At 37.2% G+C, this 20,669-nt stretch overlaps 2 protein-coding genes across 2 annotated transcripts in view; both read left to right on the top strand.

Annotated features, from left to right (window-relative positions):
* Window positions 1–20,669, top strand: part of LOC140929164 (uncharacterized) — a 45,865-nt gene that overhangs the window by 2,775 nt on the left and 22,421 nt on the right. The window contains exons 4-12 of the mRNA XM_073379033.1: window positions 12,392–12,508; window positions 12,763–12,898; window positions 14,574–14,673; window positions 15,681–15,727; window positions 16,425–16,572; window positions 17,295–17,398; window positions 17,742–17,844; window positions 18,247–18,400; window positions 20,534–20,600. Coding sequence (XP_073235134.1) covers window positions 12,392–12,508; window positions 12,763–12,898; window positions 14,574–14,673; window positions 15,681–15,727; window positions 16,425–16,572; window positions 17,295–17,398; window positions 17,742–17,844; window positions 18,247–18,400; window positions 20,534–20,600 — 976 coding nt within the window. The remainder of the gene's footprint in view (window positions 1–12,391; window positions 12,509–12,762; window positions 12,899–14,573; window positions 14,674–15,680; window positions 15,728–16,424; window positions 16,573–17,294; window positions 17,399–17,741; window positions 17,845–18,246; window positions 18,401–20,533; window positions 20,601–20,669) is intronic.
* On the top strand, window positions 768–11,692 carry LOC140927328 (uncharacterized). Its single transcript, XM_073376956.1, has 8 exons — window positions 768–896; window positions 2,408–2,460; window positions 5,459–5,498; window positions 8,504–8,689; window positions 9,221–9,373; window positions 9,772–10,179; window positions 10,850–10,911; window positions 11,553–11,692. Exons 1-8 carry the CDS (start codon window positions 770–772, stop codon window positions 11,628–11,630), a joined length of 1,107 nt encoding a protein of 368 aa, XP_073233057.1. The 5' UTR covers window positions 768–769; the 3' UTR covers window positions 11,631–11,692.

The raw sequence follows: 20,669 nt of genomic DNA, 5'->3' as shown, positions 1-20,669 counted from the left end.
TCGGGAGCCTTTGGCTGGCTGAAATTTTCGAGAAGGTAAGTTTTTATCCCTATAATTTTCGGATCACTAGATTTTCAGCTAGGAAATCCGAACAGATGAAAAGTTTTTAGGGGATAAAAATATGCCTATATCTACCGTTTGAATACTAAAATACGTTCAACAATGCTATGTTAAGTGGTTTTGAACTGTATCCTCGTTGGGTGCCCCTGTGAAGTTAAATTCTTGCGTACCGTATCCGAGTTTACAAAGAGATAGAAACATTCTTCTAAGTGTTTTCACGTTCCGAAGTTGAGATATCACCCCCGGCTCCCGTGAATGATCAAAAGTTGAAGAATGCCTCAGCGACTTGTGCCACGAATGCCACAACCCTTCTGAACACAGCGAAGAAATGTCAGCGACATTTTGAAAATACAACTGTTCAATTTCACTCTCCCCTCGATAGCTTTTTAGTATGTAATCATCCTGTCGACAAAATTTGGTCGAGGACCGACCGATACGTGCGGTTTTGAATTGGAAAGGAGGTCACATGATCAGGTCTAACCAGGGTCTCTGCCGGGTCTCTTTATTCGATGAAAGGGGAGGAAAATGAAAGAGGGCCTGGAAATGAGGTCGATTTGTGGCCAAGGTAATTTTCTAAGTTTCTTTGTCAATCTCAATCTCGGCAGGTACAAAGAAAATCACTACCGAAGGTAAAACTCAGTGAATAGTTCTTCTCTTATATTCATATTTTTTCCTGCTTTAAGTTAAATGTGTACAAGATGAAATTCACATGGAACCTTATCATGAGTGGCAATGTCAGTGGTCCAGTACTTATCTCCAAATTTCCCCTAGCGACGCGTGGTTATTATTATACAGAAATTGCACACAAGTTGCAAATGATCCTTCGCCTTACTTATGTAAGTACATATTTCCTCGCGGGCCGATATAATTATTCGAATGTATTATTTCTTTCTATCTTTCATGTCATTCTGTGCTTCCTGATCTTATTTGAAGCTATCTTATTGCCTGATTTATCTGCAATAGATTGCGACTTTGTCACCTTTCCTTCAACTCTTGGGACCGTAAACCTGAACTTTTGCACTGGTCTCGCGGTGCCTTGTCATTTACTGAGGTCTCTGCATTATTTGTGACATTCCCAGATAGTATTAGAACGTTCCACGTGACAGTGCCGAACAGTAACATTAATGCCCAGGGAAAACTTAAATCTATTCCATAAATACACAAATCACAGTTAACAAAAAACGATGCATGTCTGCGATATTTCGTTAAGGATTTTTATGGTGGAAAGTGCACTTAGCCTATCCAGCTAGGTTGCGGGCACTCCACTCAAATACTTAAAAACAAATAATTCAAGTAGAACATAACAGGATTAAAAACCCCAACTGGCAGGAGGCAGCCAGTGGGCTAGTATTTACAAGCGTGGCCGAGGATTTTAACTCGGGTGGATGACTGATAACAAATCCATCGAGTGGCCAGAGTGGGACTCGAACCTGGGACCGCCGGATTGCGAGTCAGACGCGCTGACCACTCGGCCAAGCTGCCTCCTTCGCATTCATTTTGGTGATTGAAAATGAAGTTTGTACCACTAAAGTTTCGTATAAAAAACTGTTTAATTGAATTTTTTAAACGAAATTCATGTGTAACAGTAAGTTAGAGTACCAATAATTAACTTTAAAACAGTCTCAATCGTGTGCAACAATTTAAACACCCCCCTCCCCCCCTCAATCACCCCCATAAAACTTCCTGGACCTGCCCCTCTCGCTGGTGAGAAGGACCTACAATAGTTTAACAACTTGACATGCTGTATCCAGAATAACAGAACGCATCAAAAATTGTGTGACTTCCATTATCGACCAATGAAGCCACTTCCCTATTATTAAGGAGCTTAAGCAACGACGATGGCGACGGCAACGAGAACGGCAAAAAAAGCAATAGGTTTAGATTGGCGAGGCAACAACTTTGCACCATGCTTTTTTGTACATTTCTTGGCCGTCGCTGCACGACTGCAACGTGAGAGTGCTTGATTTCATGTTTTGTTGAGGACGTGAACAAAGCCAACAACTTTCTTTTTCTTTTCCTGAACTTTGATACAGGCCTTTAAAATTCACTCTAAAAAAAATCTGTCAACATTTGACGAATTAAACGAGATGGAATAAGCGAGATAAAGTTTGAGGTAGCGCGACTTCACTTTTTAAGTGACGTTTTCTTAGCCGTCGCTGTCGTTGTCCCTTTAGCTCCCTATTGAGCCCGACTCGACTGCTGAAATAGAAGATTAAAGCATTTGCTTCTGGAAGGATTAAAAACCTACTTTGAAATAAAAACTGTAATGAAGTTAGAGACAGTGAAACTTATGCTTGACACGTACTTCATAAAGGAGTAATTTTTCTTGGTGATTGTTTATTTGAAGGTATGAACAGTTCTCAGAAGGGAAATACACACAACAAGGAAAGAGCTGTAAATGTAGGCTTTCTCATATGTTCGTTACTTTAATTTATTCGTATGCCACCTCAAAATTTTGAGCTTGTCTCTTTGTTTATAACCAGGCGTAGTTAATCGATAGAAATCGATATCGGAAATCAATCAATATAACCTGTATCAATTGATTTAATCCGCCGATTGGTTTTGATTGATATCGCAAAACGATAGAAATCGAAGTCACAGAAAATACAGTTTATTGACTAGAAGTTCTCGTTGAGAAGGGAAGTGCTACCGTTAATTGCGATGCGAATAGGACAAAGACAGTATGTAGAACAGTTTAACATATGAATTTTTTTTATTAAAGTTAATAACTTAGACTTGTTGGAATTATGAAACGCTCGGAGCGAAATACCAAAATTGAACCGATCACTATGCAATGCATGCTAGTTACATTTAGATAACTCGCTAAGGTTTCAGTATGATTATGTAATTCATTTTAATAATTCACTAAATTCTAAAACAACAGCAGTGCTCATAGGGTGTTTCGTCATCGAACAATCATCTTACACATGACGAGAAGGGTTGTGAACAAATAACGTAAAGGCCAAAACTTGTTTATTCACAGGTCAGGTAGACGTACAGCACATGCCGTTCACTTATGTAATTTACAATCCTTGTTCCCGAGATAACAATCTGTGTGACAAAAGAATACTCGCTATAACTAATCTTGAAACCGTACAGCACTTCTTGACCGTTTAAAGAGAGAGCAAACATCCCATGGACTACGATTTCTGCACAGATCTCACATGAAAACAAAACAAAATAGTGGGTTGCTACTAAGAGAAAAACAGGCGCGACAGCTAAGCACTTACTTAAACAAACCGCTGACTGCACAGCGCTGCAGTCACAGATTGATTGGACCATCGAACCATTGAACCAAAATTCTCAAACTGCTCAAGAATATGGCCTGCTGCCGGCTAATGTCCGGCAGCAATTATTAGCGATGAACAAAAATCGATAACAATCGATAGTAATCGATGACAAGTAATAATCTTGAGGAGTATAAGGTTCAGATACTCTGAACATGACGATCTTATTTGGCAAACAGCACCCACGAGACCAACTTAATAAGCTTATACCACATTATATTTTTGAGTGCAGCAACTACGTCAGGCGTTGTCTTCATAGCGTTCCATTTTTTGTTTCCTTGGTTTTAGAAGATCTTTAAATGTCCATTCAATCCTGTGCCCTCGTCTGCATCTTGCATTTCCAGTTCTTTGCTTGTAATCTCGCTCACATTTGAAACCAATTAATATGGTATACGCACTGGCGTTGTTCAAGACCTCCGGATCACTGCCATCGTCGTGCTTGGCTTGGCGAAAGCTGTTATGACTATGTCACTGTGCGTACAAATCTTTTCAGTATTTTATCAGTTAAAAAAAAAACTGCCTAACATCAGGACTGAATAACTGAATAATACCGTACAGAAATGCTACCGAATGACTCAAATCAATCATAATCAATTTCTATCGGAAATCGATATTAATAGAAGTCACAACTCTTTTTCCTGATCGATTTCAATCGATCGATATGGAAAATTGACATTCATCGATGATTGATATCGATTGCTAACGATTGTTATAGATTATCAGTATATCGATTAACTACTCCTGGTTTATGAAGTCAAAGATGTGTATGAAGGCAGAGATACTACACAGTGTTGCTACAAGAGAGGATAATGGCTGTTTTCAACCCCGCCCAAGACGGGTTATCCCTCGGATAATTCGCATGAGACGGATAATCCGCCTTAAGGTGAAAACGGGGCGGTTTTAATTTTGGACGAATAATGATCTGTCCTGACTTTATCCGTCTGTTTATTCGTTAATTTTCACGGAGTTTGATGACGGATTACCCGTCTTGGGACGGTGAAAATGGCCAATATCGCACTGTTTTTGTGCAATCCCCGACCTTGCTGTCAGCCTCTGAAGTTATTATAATATACACCTTTTTGTTAAATTTCGACCGTTGAGGAGAAAGAAATGTATTAGGAAAAAGAGTCTTACTCTGTACACCTTAACCCTCGATTCCTCTTCCTCTTTCACGTAAGACGTTCTTTAAACGCATGCTCCAGAAGCTATCAAGTCTTGGGGTTGATTTCCAATGTCGCGTAATTATTACGTGCGTAAGTGCGTAAAATTTACGTCCGCAAATAAAAAAGAGGCAATGCATGAAAGGTCGCTCGTAAGCGTAAAATTTGAACCTCGCTCGACTTCTCGTTTAAGTTCATCCTTTTATCTTGCCTGTTTTTTATTCACGCGATTAAAATTAATTTTACGTGCGTTAACGTGCCTAGCCAAAAACGCGAAAGTGGAAATCAACCTTTAGGGGAAGATCTGCATCTGTTATACCCAAAACAAATTATGGTATTCAATTTCAACGTCGATGTTTTCGCCTGGTTAACATAAGAAAGATTCGACCGATGGTAACGAGATCGTAAAGTATTATTTGATACTTCACGTGAATTGCTGATTCTATAGTTTCACGAACACCTAAGATGAATCGTGAAAACTTCTTTTGAATAAATTATGATATTTGTTCTCCGAGACGCACTTGACATGTTACAAAATACCCTTAACTTGTGACGGTTTTTTTTAATATTTCGAGAATATTGTACTTATTGGTATTATAATATTATTTGTTGCCTGATGTTTTGTAAATATTGACAGTTAAAAAGGGATGCGTGATGAATATTTAAAACGGTCGCTTAAAAGTGCCAATGTTGACAGATAATAATAAATAATATAGTGACATTTATCCAATCATCGAAAACGGATGGTTTTAAAGGCGCTGTTAGAAAAAGGTTCCTCTACTTAAAGAACTATCAGAGAGAAATGAAATCTGACATCAAAACAAAGTTCCTTCTGGCTTTCATCGTGTTACTACGTAGCGAAGAGGTTTGAAAATGTTTGTTTATGTCATATTTTATCACTGATCATAGACATCATCCTACATTTTCCTAACCCTCTGTTTTCTGATGTAGCCAACCAGAGCTCAAAACACGGACTGTCAACCTAAAAAAGGTAAGCATGTTCGATATGTCTTCCTAACACTATCGACCTGTCATTGCCCTACAGCTGTATAAAGGTTTTCTAATGTAGAAATATCTAAATTCAGCTTTAATTGCGAACGAGCCACAAACAAAAGTTTAATAAGATATTCGGAAGCCACTGAATAAACTTTGTTGTCCCGTAAGTTTAAGACAACCAGGTTGAATGTATAATTTGGCCACCTAAAAATTTATAATTAAAACGGCGTCTACACTATATTTACCTTTAGGCCATGAAATTAATTTATTTCAAAATTTTTGGATGTAGAATCCATTTATTGAAACTATGAAAATAAATGGGACGGATGAGTGCATTTTTCTGCCAATTGTTAATTCAGTTTCTGATAAGCTAGATTGTGCTTTAAGCGAAACACACTATGTACGAATTTCCCGATATCATAACTAACTTAAGTAGCATGCTCGCAAAAAGCTTTCATTCTTTTTCCATACTCGAATTATGTAAACAGTCTTTTATGAATAAGTTCTTGCCCAAGAAGAATTACCAAGTTTTTTGTCTTGAATTAATGTTGGGTTTGTTTGACGGATGGTGTTTTCTACAGCTCAGTCTGTTACGAGCAGTCGGCATGTGATAGGCAAGCAAGCAGAGATTCCTACATGTTCCGGGTTTCATTTAAGGTTGACAAGGCTCAAACTAAATGCAGAAAAGATATCTGAAAAATAATCATTAAAAAACTCAACTTGTCCTTTAAAGATCTTAAAACCCTCAAATTGTAGCGCTTCCTCGCTAAACATTAGCATAACCACCAACTAAAGCGTACGCATTCATGTGAAGAAAGATCCAGAGCTTTACGTAAGACACGTTTGGAAACTTCCAGATGTTCTTACCTTGAATAAAAATTAGTAGTTAATTAAAGTATTGAGTGTGTAAGGAAAAGGACGTTTTAAAAGTAACAATATCGCTGCGCGGGCGGAAATTAAGCCACCCTCTCTCTTTTATAACCAACATTTTTCAATTTGCCGTTTGCAAAAAAGGTTTTTAATGATTCAGGTGCTCTTTGATCGATGCCGGCTGCTTAAACTGGCCGTAAGGTCCAGCAGAGCATTTTATAAATGTTAAGGTGATATTCAAATTAGCGAGCCACGTTATCAATAATTAATAGCGAATTTCCATACTCTTTCCCTGCTTAGTCATGTTTTTCGTTCAGAATTGACGGATTTTCTATGTCAACAGTTGAAAAAACCTTGGAATAGTCTATCACAATTTAGTAAAATCCAACTAGTGCTGCGTTCTGATTGGTTGAGTTACTACTAGGCTATATGTATTAGCCCACTAGTACCGAAAAGCGCGGGCTTTTTGGCGGCAAAAAAAGAACTAAAGTCACTGACGTTGGGAGTAGGTCAATTGTGGGTTCATATGTTCCCATGAAAGAAATGATTGTTCATGATATATGAAAGAAATCATTTATGAACTGCGGAAATGGAAATGAAGACGAAATGATCGTCGCAGTGAACGTTATTTGCCAACGTCAGTGGCTTCATAGCTCAGTTGGTAGAGCATCACACCGGTAATCGCGAGGTCACGGGTTCAAACCCCGTTGAAGTCCTGAATTTTTTTCAGGCTTCTTTACGCAATTGCATAAACTGCGTTCACTGCGACGATCATTTCGTCTTCATTTTCATTTCATTTCCGCAGTTCATATATGATTTATTTTATATATCATTAACACTAAAATTTTTTTATGCTCGATATTTTTGACCAACTAGTTGGATTTTACTGAAACAATTATTCCCCTCGTCCTCATGGCCTCTGAGTCAATAGCCCATTCGGCCTCAGCCTCATGGGCTATTGACTCAGAGCTTATTCGGGCTCGAGGAATAATTGTTAAATACCGTTAAAACAAAAGAAGCAAGGCCGATTTTACTCTCGGGAATATATATATATATATTTTTTACCAATATTTCGGAAGGCACGGCCTTCCTTCTTCAGAAGAAGGAAGGCCGTGCTTTCCGAAATATTAATAAAAATATATATTATTAATAATCACAGAAGTTCAGGCTTCAGGAGTAATCATTAATCGTTTATTGCGACAGTGCTATTTCGTTTGGTCCGAAATTATAGGACCACACTCATCAGGCAACTTCAACGATATTCCCGACTGTAAAATCAGCCTTGCTTCTTTTGTTTTATATTTTCACTTATTGCTGATTAGATTCTTTATTAGGATCCAGTCCTGCTTTTTTGTAAGCTGGTCCTTGCTTCAAAAATTGAATTTAAATATCGTTAGCCGCCATTTTGGGTCATGCGTGTCGTCATCATGTCCAAAGTGAATTTGGCAGGAAGTGAAAGAGGCCGATAAGCTTTAATTTTTACCCCTATTTTACCTATTTGATTGACAGTTTCCTTTTAAACAAATAAAGTGTTAGTGCCTGTCAGTTTTTAATTCACTATAGACCATCAAGGACATTACGTTCGTCTGATAAAGAACTACTGGTACAGCCCCGCTGCCATCTTAAAACATATGGGGAGCAAGCTTTCTTCTTTATTGCCCCAAAACTATGGAATACCCTCCCATTAAGTATAAGACATTGCAAGTAAGCATAATTTTTTAAATCCACTCTTAAGACGTACCTTTTTAGAAATTACTTTGAATTGTAAGAATCATTAATTATTACGTTTTTTCAGGCTTTTTTATGTTACTTAGTTTTCTTTATCATTCACTGTTGTAAAGCGCTGTTGGTTCAGTAGAGAAACAGCCGAGATATAAGATTATTATTATTAGTTTTCTAGCCATTTGAACTGCCCGCTAATTTCACTGAAGGAATGCCGACACACATAATCGATGATTTCTTCTCAATCATGCTTCAATACCCTCACGGTTTTGTGTTGAGCCCCTCGGAATGAAATGAGCAGTATAGGGTCTACTAGAAAAAGATCGCGTTTCCTGATTTTCCTACACATAGTGGATGCCTCAACGTCTCGCCGGACACTACGAAATGCATCTGTTTTTTCGTTTTCAGTGACTTGTGCAGAAAAGACCAATCTTCTGACGAACGGGAACGTCACTTTCTGGAACTGTACAGATGGGTTAATACACATCTACATGACTTGTTTGAAATCAGGAACAGAGTCAGCAGGCGCAGCCTCAAGAAATTGTTGCGAATTTCACGTCCAAACGCCAAGTTACAGGTCAACAAAAAGACCAGGTAATGCCTCACTCAAATTCCAGTTAGGCTTAAATTGCATTCGCCAGTCTTTACTCTGGTTATTCAACAACACCATCATACGTTCGTACAATATACCGCCACGTGGTATGAATTTCATGCTAAAATTTTGAAAACCTGCCAAGAATTGTAATACTATTCATTGCCTGGTAAAACCATTCTCTCTAAAGGAATATTTCTGTCACTACACAGCAGCTTTTAAAACTTCTAACTAATTTCAACTGATATCCCTTTTCACCTCTTCAGATAGTTGAACAAAGCGGCAACACATCCAACCCAATGTTGCCCTTTTCTTCGCCCAAATCTCATGAGTTGTTATATTCAAGATTATTGTTTTTCCCGAAAACATTTCACAGTATCCTTGTTATAAAGTTTCACATTAACTTACCATCAGTTGCAAAGGCCTCAGCACGCATGCGCAACCGTTTGCGATAATAATGGCCTGTGCACACTTATCATTCAGAGTTTTTCAGCCTTGTAACGTCGAAGTTAATGATGATTTAATAATTGCAGCTTCCTGTGTTTTGATCTACATCGGAAATAGTGCTCTAGCCTGGGACTGCAAGTTGGAATCAGCTAAGCTTCGAATATTTGCAAAAAAAGATGGAACTTTTACCAATTGCTCATATACAGATGGTTATAAGAATCGGAATGATCGATGCACAGGTACGTGAATTAACTGTCCCCGAAGAGCCTATGGCGCAAAATTCTCTTAGTAACCATATATCTTGAGAAGAGTAGAGCTAGATAAAACTTAGACTTCATATGTCTTTTCAGCTTAACTCTCCCTGAACTGCATTTCTTTTCTGGTTTCTTCATTGATCATTATTTTTGTATACAAAAAAGTTTCTCAAAGGCAGTTGTTACCTCAGCTTTTCCCGTGGCTTTCAATTACGATTACGACTTATTTGAGCGTACATCTGTAGGTTGGTATAAGGAATTAAGATAAGGCAGACTTAATTCAAATTATGACCACACGGATATTGAAGCTAAGGGTAATCGCGGCGTTAAAAATTACAAAAATGAAAGTAATATAAGAAAATCTTTGCCTGCACGAAATACAGGCCTTGGCGAGATTACAGTTACACCTCTGGACTACAAATCAACTACACCTAAAAGTACCAGTGTGTTCCCAACTTTAAACCTTTTCTCAGCCACACTAGGTGCTTATGGGACAAACACAAGCGGAAGGCACAGTACAACCAAGCTAGGACACCACAGGACAGCTACACTTGGAAGCCACAGCTCAGTTAATACGGACAGCCAAATGTACTTCACACTTCTTAACTTCGTCTCGACCACATCTGGATACCACCTCTTAACCCCAGCTAGAAGTTATGCCACACCTACAGTAAAAAGTATCATCTCAACAACAATCAAAATCCGGCACGACGTTAACTTGTCAAATAAACCAAGCACGCCAACACCTTTTCTGAAAACAAAGCAACCTGCTTTTACTACAGTCGCAGGAGGTGAGAAAAGGCTTCTGTTTCAAAACTTAATATTTATATTTAGACAAATTTTAAACCTGTATTTCTCGAGCTTCAGAAAAACTCTCCAAAGTAGCAGAGCCAATATAAAAATTTACAACATAACAATTGTTTCTTTTCCCCTTTTCCCTCCTCTTCCCTCGGCGGGCCAAACCTCAAAATCTCTTGTTCTGGACCTACTGCGTCGAAATATCTCATACTTTCAGTATTTACGGTTTTGAAGATCTAGTCAGACTTTGTTGCCGTTTGCCATCTGACAAAGGCTTTTCAAGTGGCCTTTCGGGGCTCTACCGTCCCATTCTGGAGACATTTCTGACTGAATTTTTGAAAACGTAGCTGTGCTGAATTCACTATTCCCGCTGAGCTCGGCCATTTTCTTTCCCACAATTTTTTCTCTTTTCTTCCTTCCTCTACTCTCTTTCATTTCATTACTCTTTTCCCCTTCTCTTTACCTTTATTTCGCGTTTAGATTCAAGTCTTTTGGACTATATATATATTTCTTTTCTTTTCTTTTTTTTTTTTACCAAATAATGGTTCAGTTTCCATAACGTTTGTTGACCGTAATCCAGGTAGATATATAAAGTAGCTATATATTCTGGGATGTTTCACGATTTTTCAAAACAGCTCTGACTCAACAAATTTATTTCATCAGGGATCAAAGAACCAGAAACGAAGAATGGAACCCCGTTAATAAATGAAACAATGAAAGATTTAGTAAGTTAACAGTCAACAATCGCTTTTAAATATATGAACGAGCTACGAATCTATAAAAGAAAATATTTGCTGGAAAAATAGAATAATTTTTATGCCCTCTCTCTCTGGCTTTAGTTTAGTACTAGGCCTCGTTAGCCTGCGCCGCAGATGAAACTAAACTCTGGTTAAGTCCGTCTGCGAAACAGCTCCGAAATCTTTGTTCTGGGTCTCCGCCCAGAAATTCAAAATTTGCTTCCGGTAATTCGTTGAGTCCGTTGGGAGCACAGAACAAGGATCTCGGCGCTGCTTCGCAGACGTTACTAACCGAGGTTAATTACGTCTGCATCGCAGGCTAGGCCTCATGGAGGACACTAGTACACTATTATGTGACACCCCTGCTTAGGTTGTGTTGCGTCACGTGACCAAGCGAGCTATGTGATTGCCATTGGCGAATAATGCTTGACGTAAAGAAGATGCTTTTTATCGCTTTGGTTTGACTGCAGGGTGGAAAGGCGTAAAAAATATAACGGAACAAAATTTAAAACTACAATAACCAGGAAAATTGAGGACCGAGCAGATTTATAAATCATTGAGATCTGATAGTGTGAACTTGCTCAAGTCATTTTACAGCTAATTTATGGTATCTTTTTCTTTCTTTTTAGGGTGAAAGTTTGAATGGTGTGATTGCACGATTTAACTGTACTTCTGTATCTGTGAGTCATGTTAAAAATAAAAAGTAAAAAGAAATCAGTCAGTACATGAAATGTGCAAAATGTCCAGCCCAAGTCGCTTTGCATATTCTCTCTCTCAGTGTCTCTCCTTTTTTTGTGCAATAAATCAGGTCGAAGAAATACTTCTGGACGTAGAGCAAATATTGCCTCCGCTGATCAAGGTCCTTCTCAATTCAACAGGCATTGAAGACGAATCATTTTCTAACGAGATTATTGGTAACTTTTCATGATTAATTCTTAATTAATTAAGTCATTACGAAAATGTATTTCTTCCGGTAGTTTAGTTTCATATTTATCATAAATTAAGTTATGCTGCGTCTGTTTCAAAATTAGTTTAATTAGTTAATAATTCAATCATTTTATTTTTTTGATAGCTATTCTCACTTTTATATCTTAAATTGATTAATTCGTCATCAAGTCTACCTTAGTTAATCGATTGTTTGATTGACAACTTCCTTCATCATTTTTTTTGAAAAGTTCTTGTTTGACTGGCTGATTGGACGATTTTTAATTCAATAATTAAGTGATTGAGTTATCGTTATCATTGTTATTATTAGTAATGGTAACAGAACTGAGTGGAGTCCAATTCGGTCTGTAATCATACGAGTGATTAACAAAATCGGACGACCGCGTAGCGGGAGTCCGATTTGTTTAATCACGAGTTTGATTACAGACCTTATCATTATTATCGTTATTTAATTCTTTTTTTAGTCTGATGTAATCTCTAGAGATTTAAAAAATTACACATTAAGTCATTGTTTCCAATACAGATATACACGCAGTCGTTACGTCAGACTTGAACAAAACGATTGAAGTTCCTGCAAACACAACCAAGCAGTCACAAGCTTCACTCAGATTAATGCCTGGCTTCATCGATATTACACATGGCAAGTCTTCTTTTTAGGCTCATCAATGCACAGCATCAAATTTCATCCAATAGCAATCAATATAATTCGTAGTTAGAGTATACAACTCAGTATGGTTGTCTGATATTACATTATATTGCTTTTTGACTGGTAATCTACACGAAGGATTATTAAAAGGGACCATGAAAGGAAAAAAACTTTAAAAGCAACTTCTACTTTTTGATTTCATTAATTAAAAAGGTAACTTGAATTGATTTATATGGAAGGCTAAGTAGGGTTATTCTTGACTGCTTGTTGTTTTTTGTCACATATTTTAGACCGACTAGCAATTGTAGCAGTTGTATTTAAATTCGATGCCCTATGTAAGAACACAAAAGAGTTAACAGTGGACCCGCCCGGCTCAAAAAGAAGGTCAGTGGCTATCACTTTACCTTCAGTCCCGATTTAATTTTACGCGAGTTTTTGTTAACAAAAGTCTCTTATTCTGGCGCATACAAGGTGGGTTGATCCAACACCTCAAAAGGGTTATGTAATGTTTTTAAGGTCTTGAAACATAACCGTCATCTCTTGGTTACTGTTTAGTTAATCCTTGGACACATTTTAGCAAACTTTGGTGACAGTAGATTGCCACAGGTACGCCGAATATAAAGGCATAAATAAAGAGAGTTCAAGCTTCTTTTAACAAAAATGCGCGTTTTTTTAATCAGCAAAATGTTGAATTAAAACGTATTGCTACCTCGAGTAAATACATTTAAACAGTAATCGTAACAAATTTAAGTTGATTGATAAAATCCAAGGCGACGGTCATGCTGGAGGGTCTGGATGGGGGGGGGGGGGGGGGTGGGGTTGGTACAAATGTCAGTTGTCAGTTAAATTTTAGGCTTTTGGCCAGTTTTCAGTTAAATGGTTATTAATCATTAACTATGAAACTTATTTGTATATTTTTTATTCGAATTTTGGTTTAAAAGGTACATATAATGTAAATTAAACATTAAATTCGAAAACTGATGCAACAGTACCTTAATTTTAATCAGCTTTACTATTATAAACATTTCGAGTGGCTCTCCTTTTCTCAAGTCTTGTGTTGCTCCTCCACTCGAACGTTTTGGCTGGCTAGAGTCCAACATTGCCAACCTTTAAGCCAATCAAAATTTATACCATCAGAATATTGTATAGGCATTATGCGTGAGTCTAATCACGCCTGTGGACTAAAGACATCGATCTCACGCATCAAGTACAATGTATTATGACGCCTGACTCACAAGTCCAGACAAATTGTTCTTAACACATGATGACTTTAAGTCCTTTTTTGTGCTTTAAGGAAATCATATCAAAGTACGCTAAACGTGTCGTCTTTTAAGTAGCTTCAGAAGTGCTCAAACGTCTTTGGGAACAGTCTGCGGACATTTAATTTTCGGCAACGTTCGAAAGTCTTCGGAAATTCGTCGGAAATCTTCGAAAGTCGCCGGGACGTTTCCGGAAATCTCGGTCATGACAAGGTGAAATCTCACGTATTTGACTCAGAAAAAGTTGGCAGGTATAATGTTGGGATGTAGATCGTACGAAAACTAGGAAAAACCGTTTCTCAGTCATCTCAGTAAAAACTTGCAGTTGTCTTTGTAACGCCCTCAGTCTGAGCAGCCATTCAGAGGAGCGTAAATCTGAGATCATGGGTCATTTACAACAGATGGCACATGACACACATGGGTTTTACCGCAGTAAAAACTTAGCGAAATATGACACTTAAACGTCTTGCTGCTAAGATTACCCCTAAAAACGCACATTTGATCACGTTGTCTGATGAAAAGAATGGAACAATGTTATTTAAGGCCTTAAAAACGGGTTTTGAAGAAAATAAGGGTAAATCAGGTCCTTTGTCAGTTGACAGTTAACCCCATCCAGTCCCTCATGCTGAATACCATTTTTATGACGTCAAAGGCTCCCTCCAGAGGCATGTCCCCTAATATTTATATCGTACCGCTTACCAAGCTGTGAGTCACAGCTTGATTATAAAAGATCGATTCCTCTCTCCAAAGAGGATTTATGGTTAAACAATGTTTTGACATAGTAAAATGCTTTTCTCCAGATCTGCACTGAAGGCCCCAATAGTGTCTTTTACAGCTATAACGAACAGGGGTAGCTTGAAAATGCTTCAAAACAACGCGACGATAACTTTTCGAACAAAGGTAAATAACTAAATACTTATATTTTGGAAAAGGAAAGGGTTTATAGAAGAGGCTTATTCACGCATTTTGCCTCGAATATTTCAACTGGTCATTGGCCTATTTCTTTACGCAGGTCTCTTTTCATTGAAAGCTTTTTAAGTATTGATAATAATGATTTTTTTATTTACCCCTAAATTAAAACAAAACCAAAAACACAAGAAAGATGTAAAAACAATGGAAATACTAATATTGTTCTAGCGAAGGTTACCTGAAAAAAAAGTATTTCCAGAATTTCTTTCAAAACTCAAAGGGTCAGTTATTTAAACGAAGTCTAACTTAGGCCCCGGTTTAAATCATTGAACCTCCAGGTCTCTTTCTTAGGGGGTTAATTTCAGAAAATAAGTGCTTGTCCAGTATACGCTATTGCTTTATTGAAATTGTTTTCGATTAATGCTCGGTTTAGATAAAAGCGATGTAAAAACAATGGAAATACTAATATTGTTCTAGCGAAGGTTACCTGAAAAAAAAGTATTTCCAGAATTTCTTTCAAAACTCAAAGGGTCAGTTATTTAAACGAAGTCTAACTTAGGCCCCGGTTTAAATCATTGAACCTCCAGATCTCTTTCTTAGGGGGTTAATTTCAGAAAATAAGTGCTTGTCCAGTATACGCTATTGCTTTATTGAAATTGTTTTCGATTAATGCTCGGTTTAGATAAAAGCGTCGGGCAAACTAAAAATGGCTTAGAACGCGGTATTATTAAACATGAGCTTTTAAGCTTAAAAGTCCGTTTAAATATCTGCCCCAAAATCTGTTTCTTGTTGAATGAATTTAATAGGTGTAAAGGTGAAATATATAGCTAGAAATTCTGATTCCCAGCCCTCTTCTCTCATCTCATCAAATCGCATCATCCGTAAAAGTTCATTCTTTTATCACACTTCTTGATTACTAACTACATGTCTTCTTTCATCACTTTTGCCCGGTAAAATTTCCTGAGTTGATGATTGCTCTTGTTGCCCTTTCTTTTAAGAGTCAAAGCAATTCAACAGCTTGCAGGTTTCTAGACAGTTCCTCCGGGTAAGTGCGAGTGTTTCTGCGGAAAAGCCGCTATCCTCGGATAAGAAATTGACGTAAATAAGCGAGGACTTCAAACAAAGAAAACTAAAAAATAAGGTTTAAAACAACAAATTATGCTTGAAAAAAAAATAATGAGGAAAAAATCCTGAAATATCAGAAGCCTCAGTTGTTCTTTAAAGTACAATATGTATCTGACTTGATTTTAACACTCACTTGATACATGCTCCTTTGTTTTAACGAAGAATGGAAAACTTTTTCAGTTAAAAGTGAAAAGCTTCTCATCCTTTCTAATCCGATTCATTGCACATCTCTGACACTTCTCCCAGAAACCAGTTTTAGGACGTCACTGATACCTTTGTCTGTTAGTTATAGATCATAACTGTACAAAACAGGAAAACAATTTTCTGTGACGTCAGCGTTGCGTCAGTACTTTAACAGGTCATTAGATAACGAACAATCATAGTGTATGTCGTTTATTTTTCAATACTTAAATGTCTTTTCATGATCATTTTTTCAGTCTTTCTTCTTTTCACTCGATCAGTTCCTTTTTATTTTCTTAGTGACCTGGAGTAAACCTTCATAGCTTTGATTTTTGCCAAGAAAGTTTTCATTCAATCCATTTTATATTCTGATCATGGGCTTAGTTTTCTGTCACTGATATTGTGTTTCCCTTCGTTTCTTTCAACTCCACGTCTAGTAATACGCCTTTCTGGTCTGGCAGCGGCTTAACATATGTACATAGCCAGGATCAAAACTCCAGCTCCACTATATGTCTGACAAATCATTTCACGAGTTTTGCTGTTCTTGTTAGCTACCATGGCCAGGACGAATCTAAAGCAGTGAAGGTACTAATCAAAGGAAAAGAACGCTTACTTTAGGCCTCGTTCGATTGGCCGTTTTGAATTCCGGAACTAAATACTAGGTTAATAAACTCTTACTAGAAATCAATTGTTTTGGCATCCATTGAATTAGAATATCTAGAAAATTGCTTAAATTAAAACTATCAACGTGGGTAGAGTTTTTAAAAATGGTCCAAAATTTAAAATAACAGTAGAAGAGATTGTAACAAACGTTTTGCGTGTTCTCATTCCGGAATACGATTATTCGAACGCACCATCTGGAGAAAACTAAACATCTAAGATCTGGGGAGGAACACATTGTACAGGTTACACAAAAACACCTTGCTGAAGAGTAAATAAAGCAGTGTTGCCTCGAAAAGAAACCAAATAGGCCTTTTATACAATGCTAATAGGGCCTACGCCAAGGTTTTTGTATCTTAAAATGAAAAAGTTTGCGTTTGTTATCCACGCATGTTAGTCTTTTCTATCCTAAACCGTCTTCAATCCTTGGTTATTCTTTACAGTTTGGATTTTTTTATTTACGTACATTATATTCTGCGTTTTTCTTCAATTTCAAGATAATCTTGTATCGTGCAACATAATGACTCTAAATACGGTGAAAAGTGCTACTTGCAGGGGAACAAGAGGTGTTCATTCTGGCGGTGAAATTACCAATCCTTAGCAAGAGCGTGTTCTAAGCTTAGGGGTTTATAATTTATCATTTCTAGTTTTCCAAGGATGAAAAAAAGGCACTGGACCTCATCACAAAAATTGGTTGTGGGATAGCAATCGTCTGTCTTGTAGCATGCATATTTACCTTCGCATGTGTCAGGTTAGTACTGTAGTATGTACATACCGCGTGCGCATGCTTAATCAATTTATCACAAAGTCATTTGTCACTAGTGAGGCTAATAAAATTTTTGTGTCTTAGAAGCAGAAATCTCTTTGAGAACAGATCTTAGCTCGTTAAAACTGGAACACTGCATAATGTATTTAGACTTTTGACGTATTAGCTTTAATTGGAGGAAGAAAGGATACTGGAGAAAAAAATGGCTGCAGTTAAAATGTTAATTTATTAAATAACCGATTATTTTTTTTTACAAAAAATACACAAAAGACGAATAGTTGATGAATACCTTTCAATCTGAATACCTTTCATTGTGTGTGTTTTTCAGAAGCTTATCCATCCTTCGATACAGAATCCATCTAAATCTGTGTATTTCTTTAGCTGGGTCACTTTTATTATTTGTTGCTGGTATCGAAGCCACAGACATAAAGGTAAGTGAAGTGTTCATCATCATCATCATCATCATCATCATCATCATCATCATCATCATTATCGTACAAACTCGTTTTAAGCAAGAGCTGCAAGACTCCTCCTTTTATTATCTGTATATTTTTACTAACCTTTATTAGAAATTCACTTAATAGTATTTCGTAGTATATGTTTTTCTCCTTTAATCACGTAAATCCATTGTATATGTTGATTTTTAAAGATGGATATACAAAGCTTATTAATTATCATTATTTGTTATTTACTATACGTCGCTTGTTCAGCACATAATATAATACAACAACGCTAACATTGCCCTGAACATAACCCTTGTTATTTCAAAATTGCTTTCTTAAAATTGTCAGTAGGCAAAGATTTTACTTTTACTTTTTATTTTGTTTTGCTAGGGTGTTTGTATAGCCGTAGCAGTTATGCTTCACTACTTTTTTACAGCTTCATTCGCCTGGATGTGCGTTGAAGCCATTCATCTGTTTACGAAAGTTGTCTCAGTGTTTGATGTGCAAACAACAAAAATGCGTTATTACTTTGCACTGGGATGGGGTGTGTATAAATCAGTCTGTTCTTCTTTCCCCAATGAACTTGCATCAAGGAAATAAGTATGTGTAATCAAATGGTGACGAGTGAAATTAGGGAATAATTTCACGCGCTTTTTGTCCAAATCCTAATAATTTCCCGAGCCTCCAGGCCTTCACGCCTTAAAAAACCTGAACACACGAAAGAGCACATCAAGAAGGATTCTAACAGGTATTTTGTTGAAAATTTCTGAACTTAAGCCAAATTTAATCTCTAAACGTTCGAGAAAGGGAAGTTCTCGATCGATGCGATCCAGAATAAACATGTCAAAAATCCAAGATTGCTAGCGTAATTCGTCACCCATGACATTAATAGGTAATCAAATGGTATACTCGTGAAATTAGGGAATAATTTCACTCGTCACCATTTGATTGCACGTACAAATTCAGTTTTATTCTTTTTGACTGCAAATTGATGATTGGGTCTTAAAAATAACAGAGAAACATTATCCGACAAAGTGCTTTTGAACAAAAGAAAAGAAACACAGATTAAAATTAAACCCCGGGTAAGCACTAATCGGCCCTCGAACAGCTGGGCCTAGAAGGGGTTTTGTCATTAATATCATGGGTGACAAATTGCTCCTTAATATCTAACGCGAAATTTCAGCTTTTATACTACTAACTGAGAAATTTCTGCAATTTGATTGGCCTAGAGCAGTGGTATTTCAGCTTAATTTGAAATACCTACATGTGAAAGTTACAAACCTTGTTTGGGCAGTAGTATAAACAAATAATACCATGATTTGTACGTGATATTTCGCATAAATACCACTTGTGATATTTCAAATGTGAAATTACAAAATTGCAAGGCAAAGTTCGGTATGTATCAGTGCCACATTGGCGGTCTTAAATGAATGAGATGTCAGGGCATTATAAGACGCTTTAGAAAACCTAAAGACACGAAAGAGCACATCAAGAAGGATTCTATCAGGTACTTTGTCGAAAAATTCCGAGAATTCTGAATTTGAGCCAAAATTTAAGATCTAAAGTTTTCAGAGCGTGGAGTTCTCGACTGATAATCAATTTGATAAACATGCAGTGTCAAAAACCTACGACGGCGAGTGTAATTTTTCATCCGTGAAATTAATGGGAATAATTTAACTTACGTTTTGTCCAAATCCTAATAATTTCCCTCCCCTTAGTCAAGGGAAATTATTAGGATTTGGACAAAACGCGCGTGCAATTTAATTCCCTTATTTCACTCGTCACCAATCGATTACGAATACAAATAAATCAACAACACATTTATCACGGATGCTCGTGCTACATGCTTAGCCTAAAAACCGAATGCATCAATATTGCTGACTTGGCACTTAAGATTTACAACAAAAAGAGTATCTGTGAAAGGTTTGAACCCAGGAGTCATTTCAAAAGTATGTTGAGTTTGATCGTCCTGGTGAACGTAGTCGTGAATAGAACTGTTGTTGTTGACAGTGACTGACGTTATTGTTTGGTCAATTACGTCACGATATTATTGGTCGTCTGTCAGTTATGCCGCGATGTTATTGGCTATGAAGACTCGCCGTAATCAGTAATTGGTGCGTTTCGATCCGTCTAACAGTCGTCTATTGTTAGTCAAATTGTCAGTTCTCCAGTCGTTCTCTCGTAGTTTGTTTTGCTTGATCTCGTCAATAAGTCGTTTGTACGGCGCTGGTAACTGTTGGCTACGATTCAGTGGCGTTTGTTTTAAGTTAGTAAACCAGCTTTCTAAAGTAAGATGTTGATAGCAGTCTGTAGAATACGTTATACATGTCGCAGAGTCCCAGTCAGTTTGATGTTTCGTCTTTAAATGGTGCTCAGCAATGTGATTGTTGACGTCACCATTCCTGTTCGCTCGATTGTGTTCGGTCAGTCGCGTGCTTAGGTTTCTGCCGGTTTCACCGATGTAAGAAAGAGTATCATTAAAACATGGCAATAATATTTTTGAAATTCGTTTTTAATTTTGTGAGTTCGTAGAGCGTTATGGTCGCTATTATACTATGAAATATAACCAATTCGGTGATGAACCTCGCTCAAAAATTCATGCAGGCGACAATTTGTTAGCTACTTCATCAGAATAAATCATTAGAAATAGGAACATTTCTCATTTTCTTTAACACAGGGTTGCCTGCGGTCATAGTCGTAATATCACTGAGCGCAAATTATAAGGGATACAGTACATCGAAAGTGTAAGTTTTTTTGCCGGTAAATTTTTTTTTGGAAATGTTATATAACAACCTGATTTGCAAATTTTCCCC

This window comes from Porites lutea, chromosome 2 (genome assembly GCF_958299795.1).
Source record: "Porites lutea chromosome 2, jaPorLute2.1, whole genome shotgun sequence".
NCBI lineage: Eukaryota > Metazoa > Cnidaria > Anthozoa > Scleractinia > Poritidae > Porites > Porites lutea.
The sequence above is the reverse complement of the archived record's forward strand: the minus strand, read 5'-3'. Positions and strand labels throughout refer to the sequence as shown.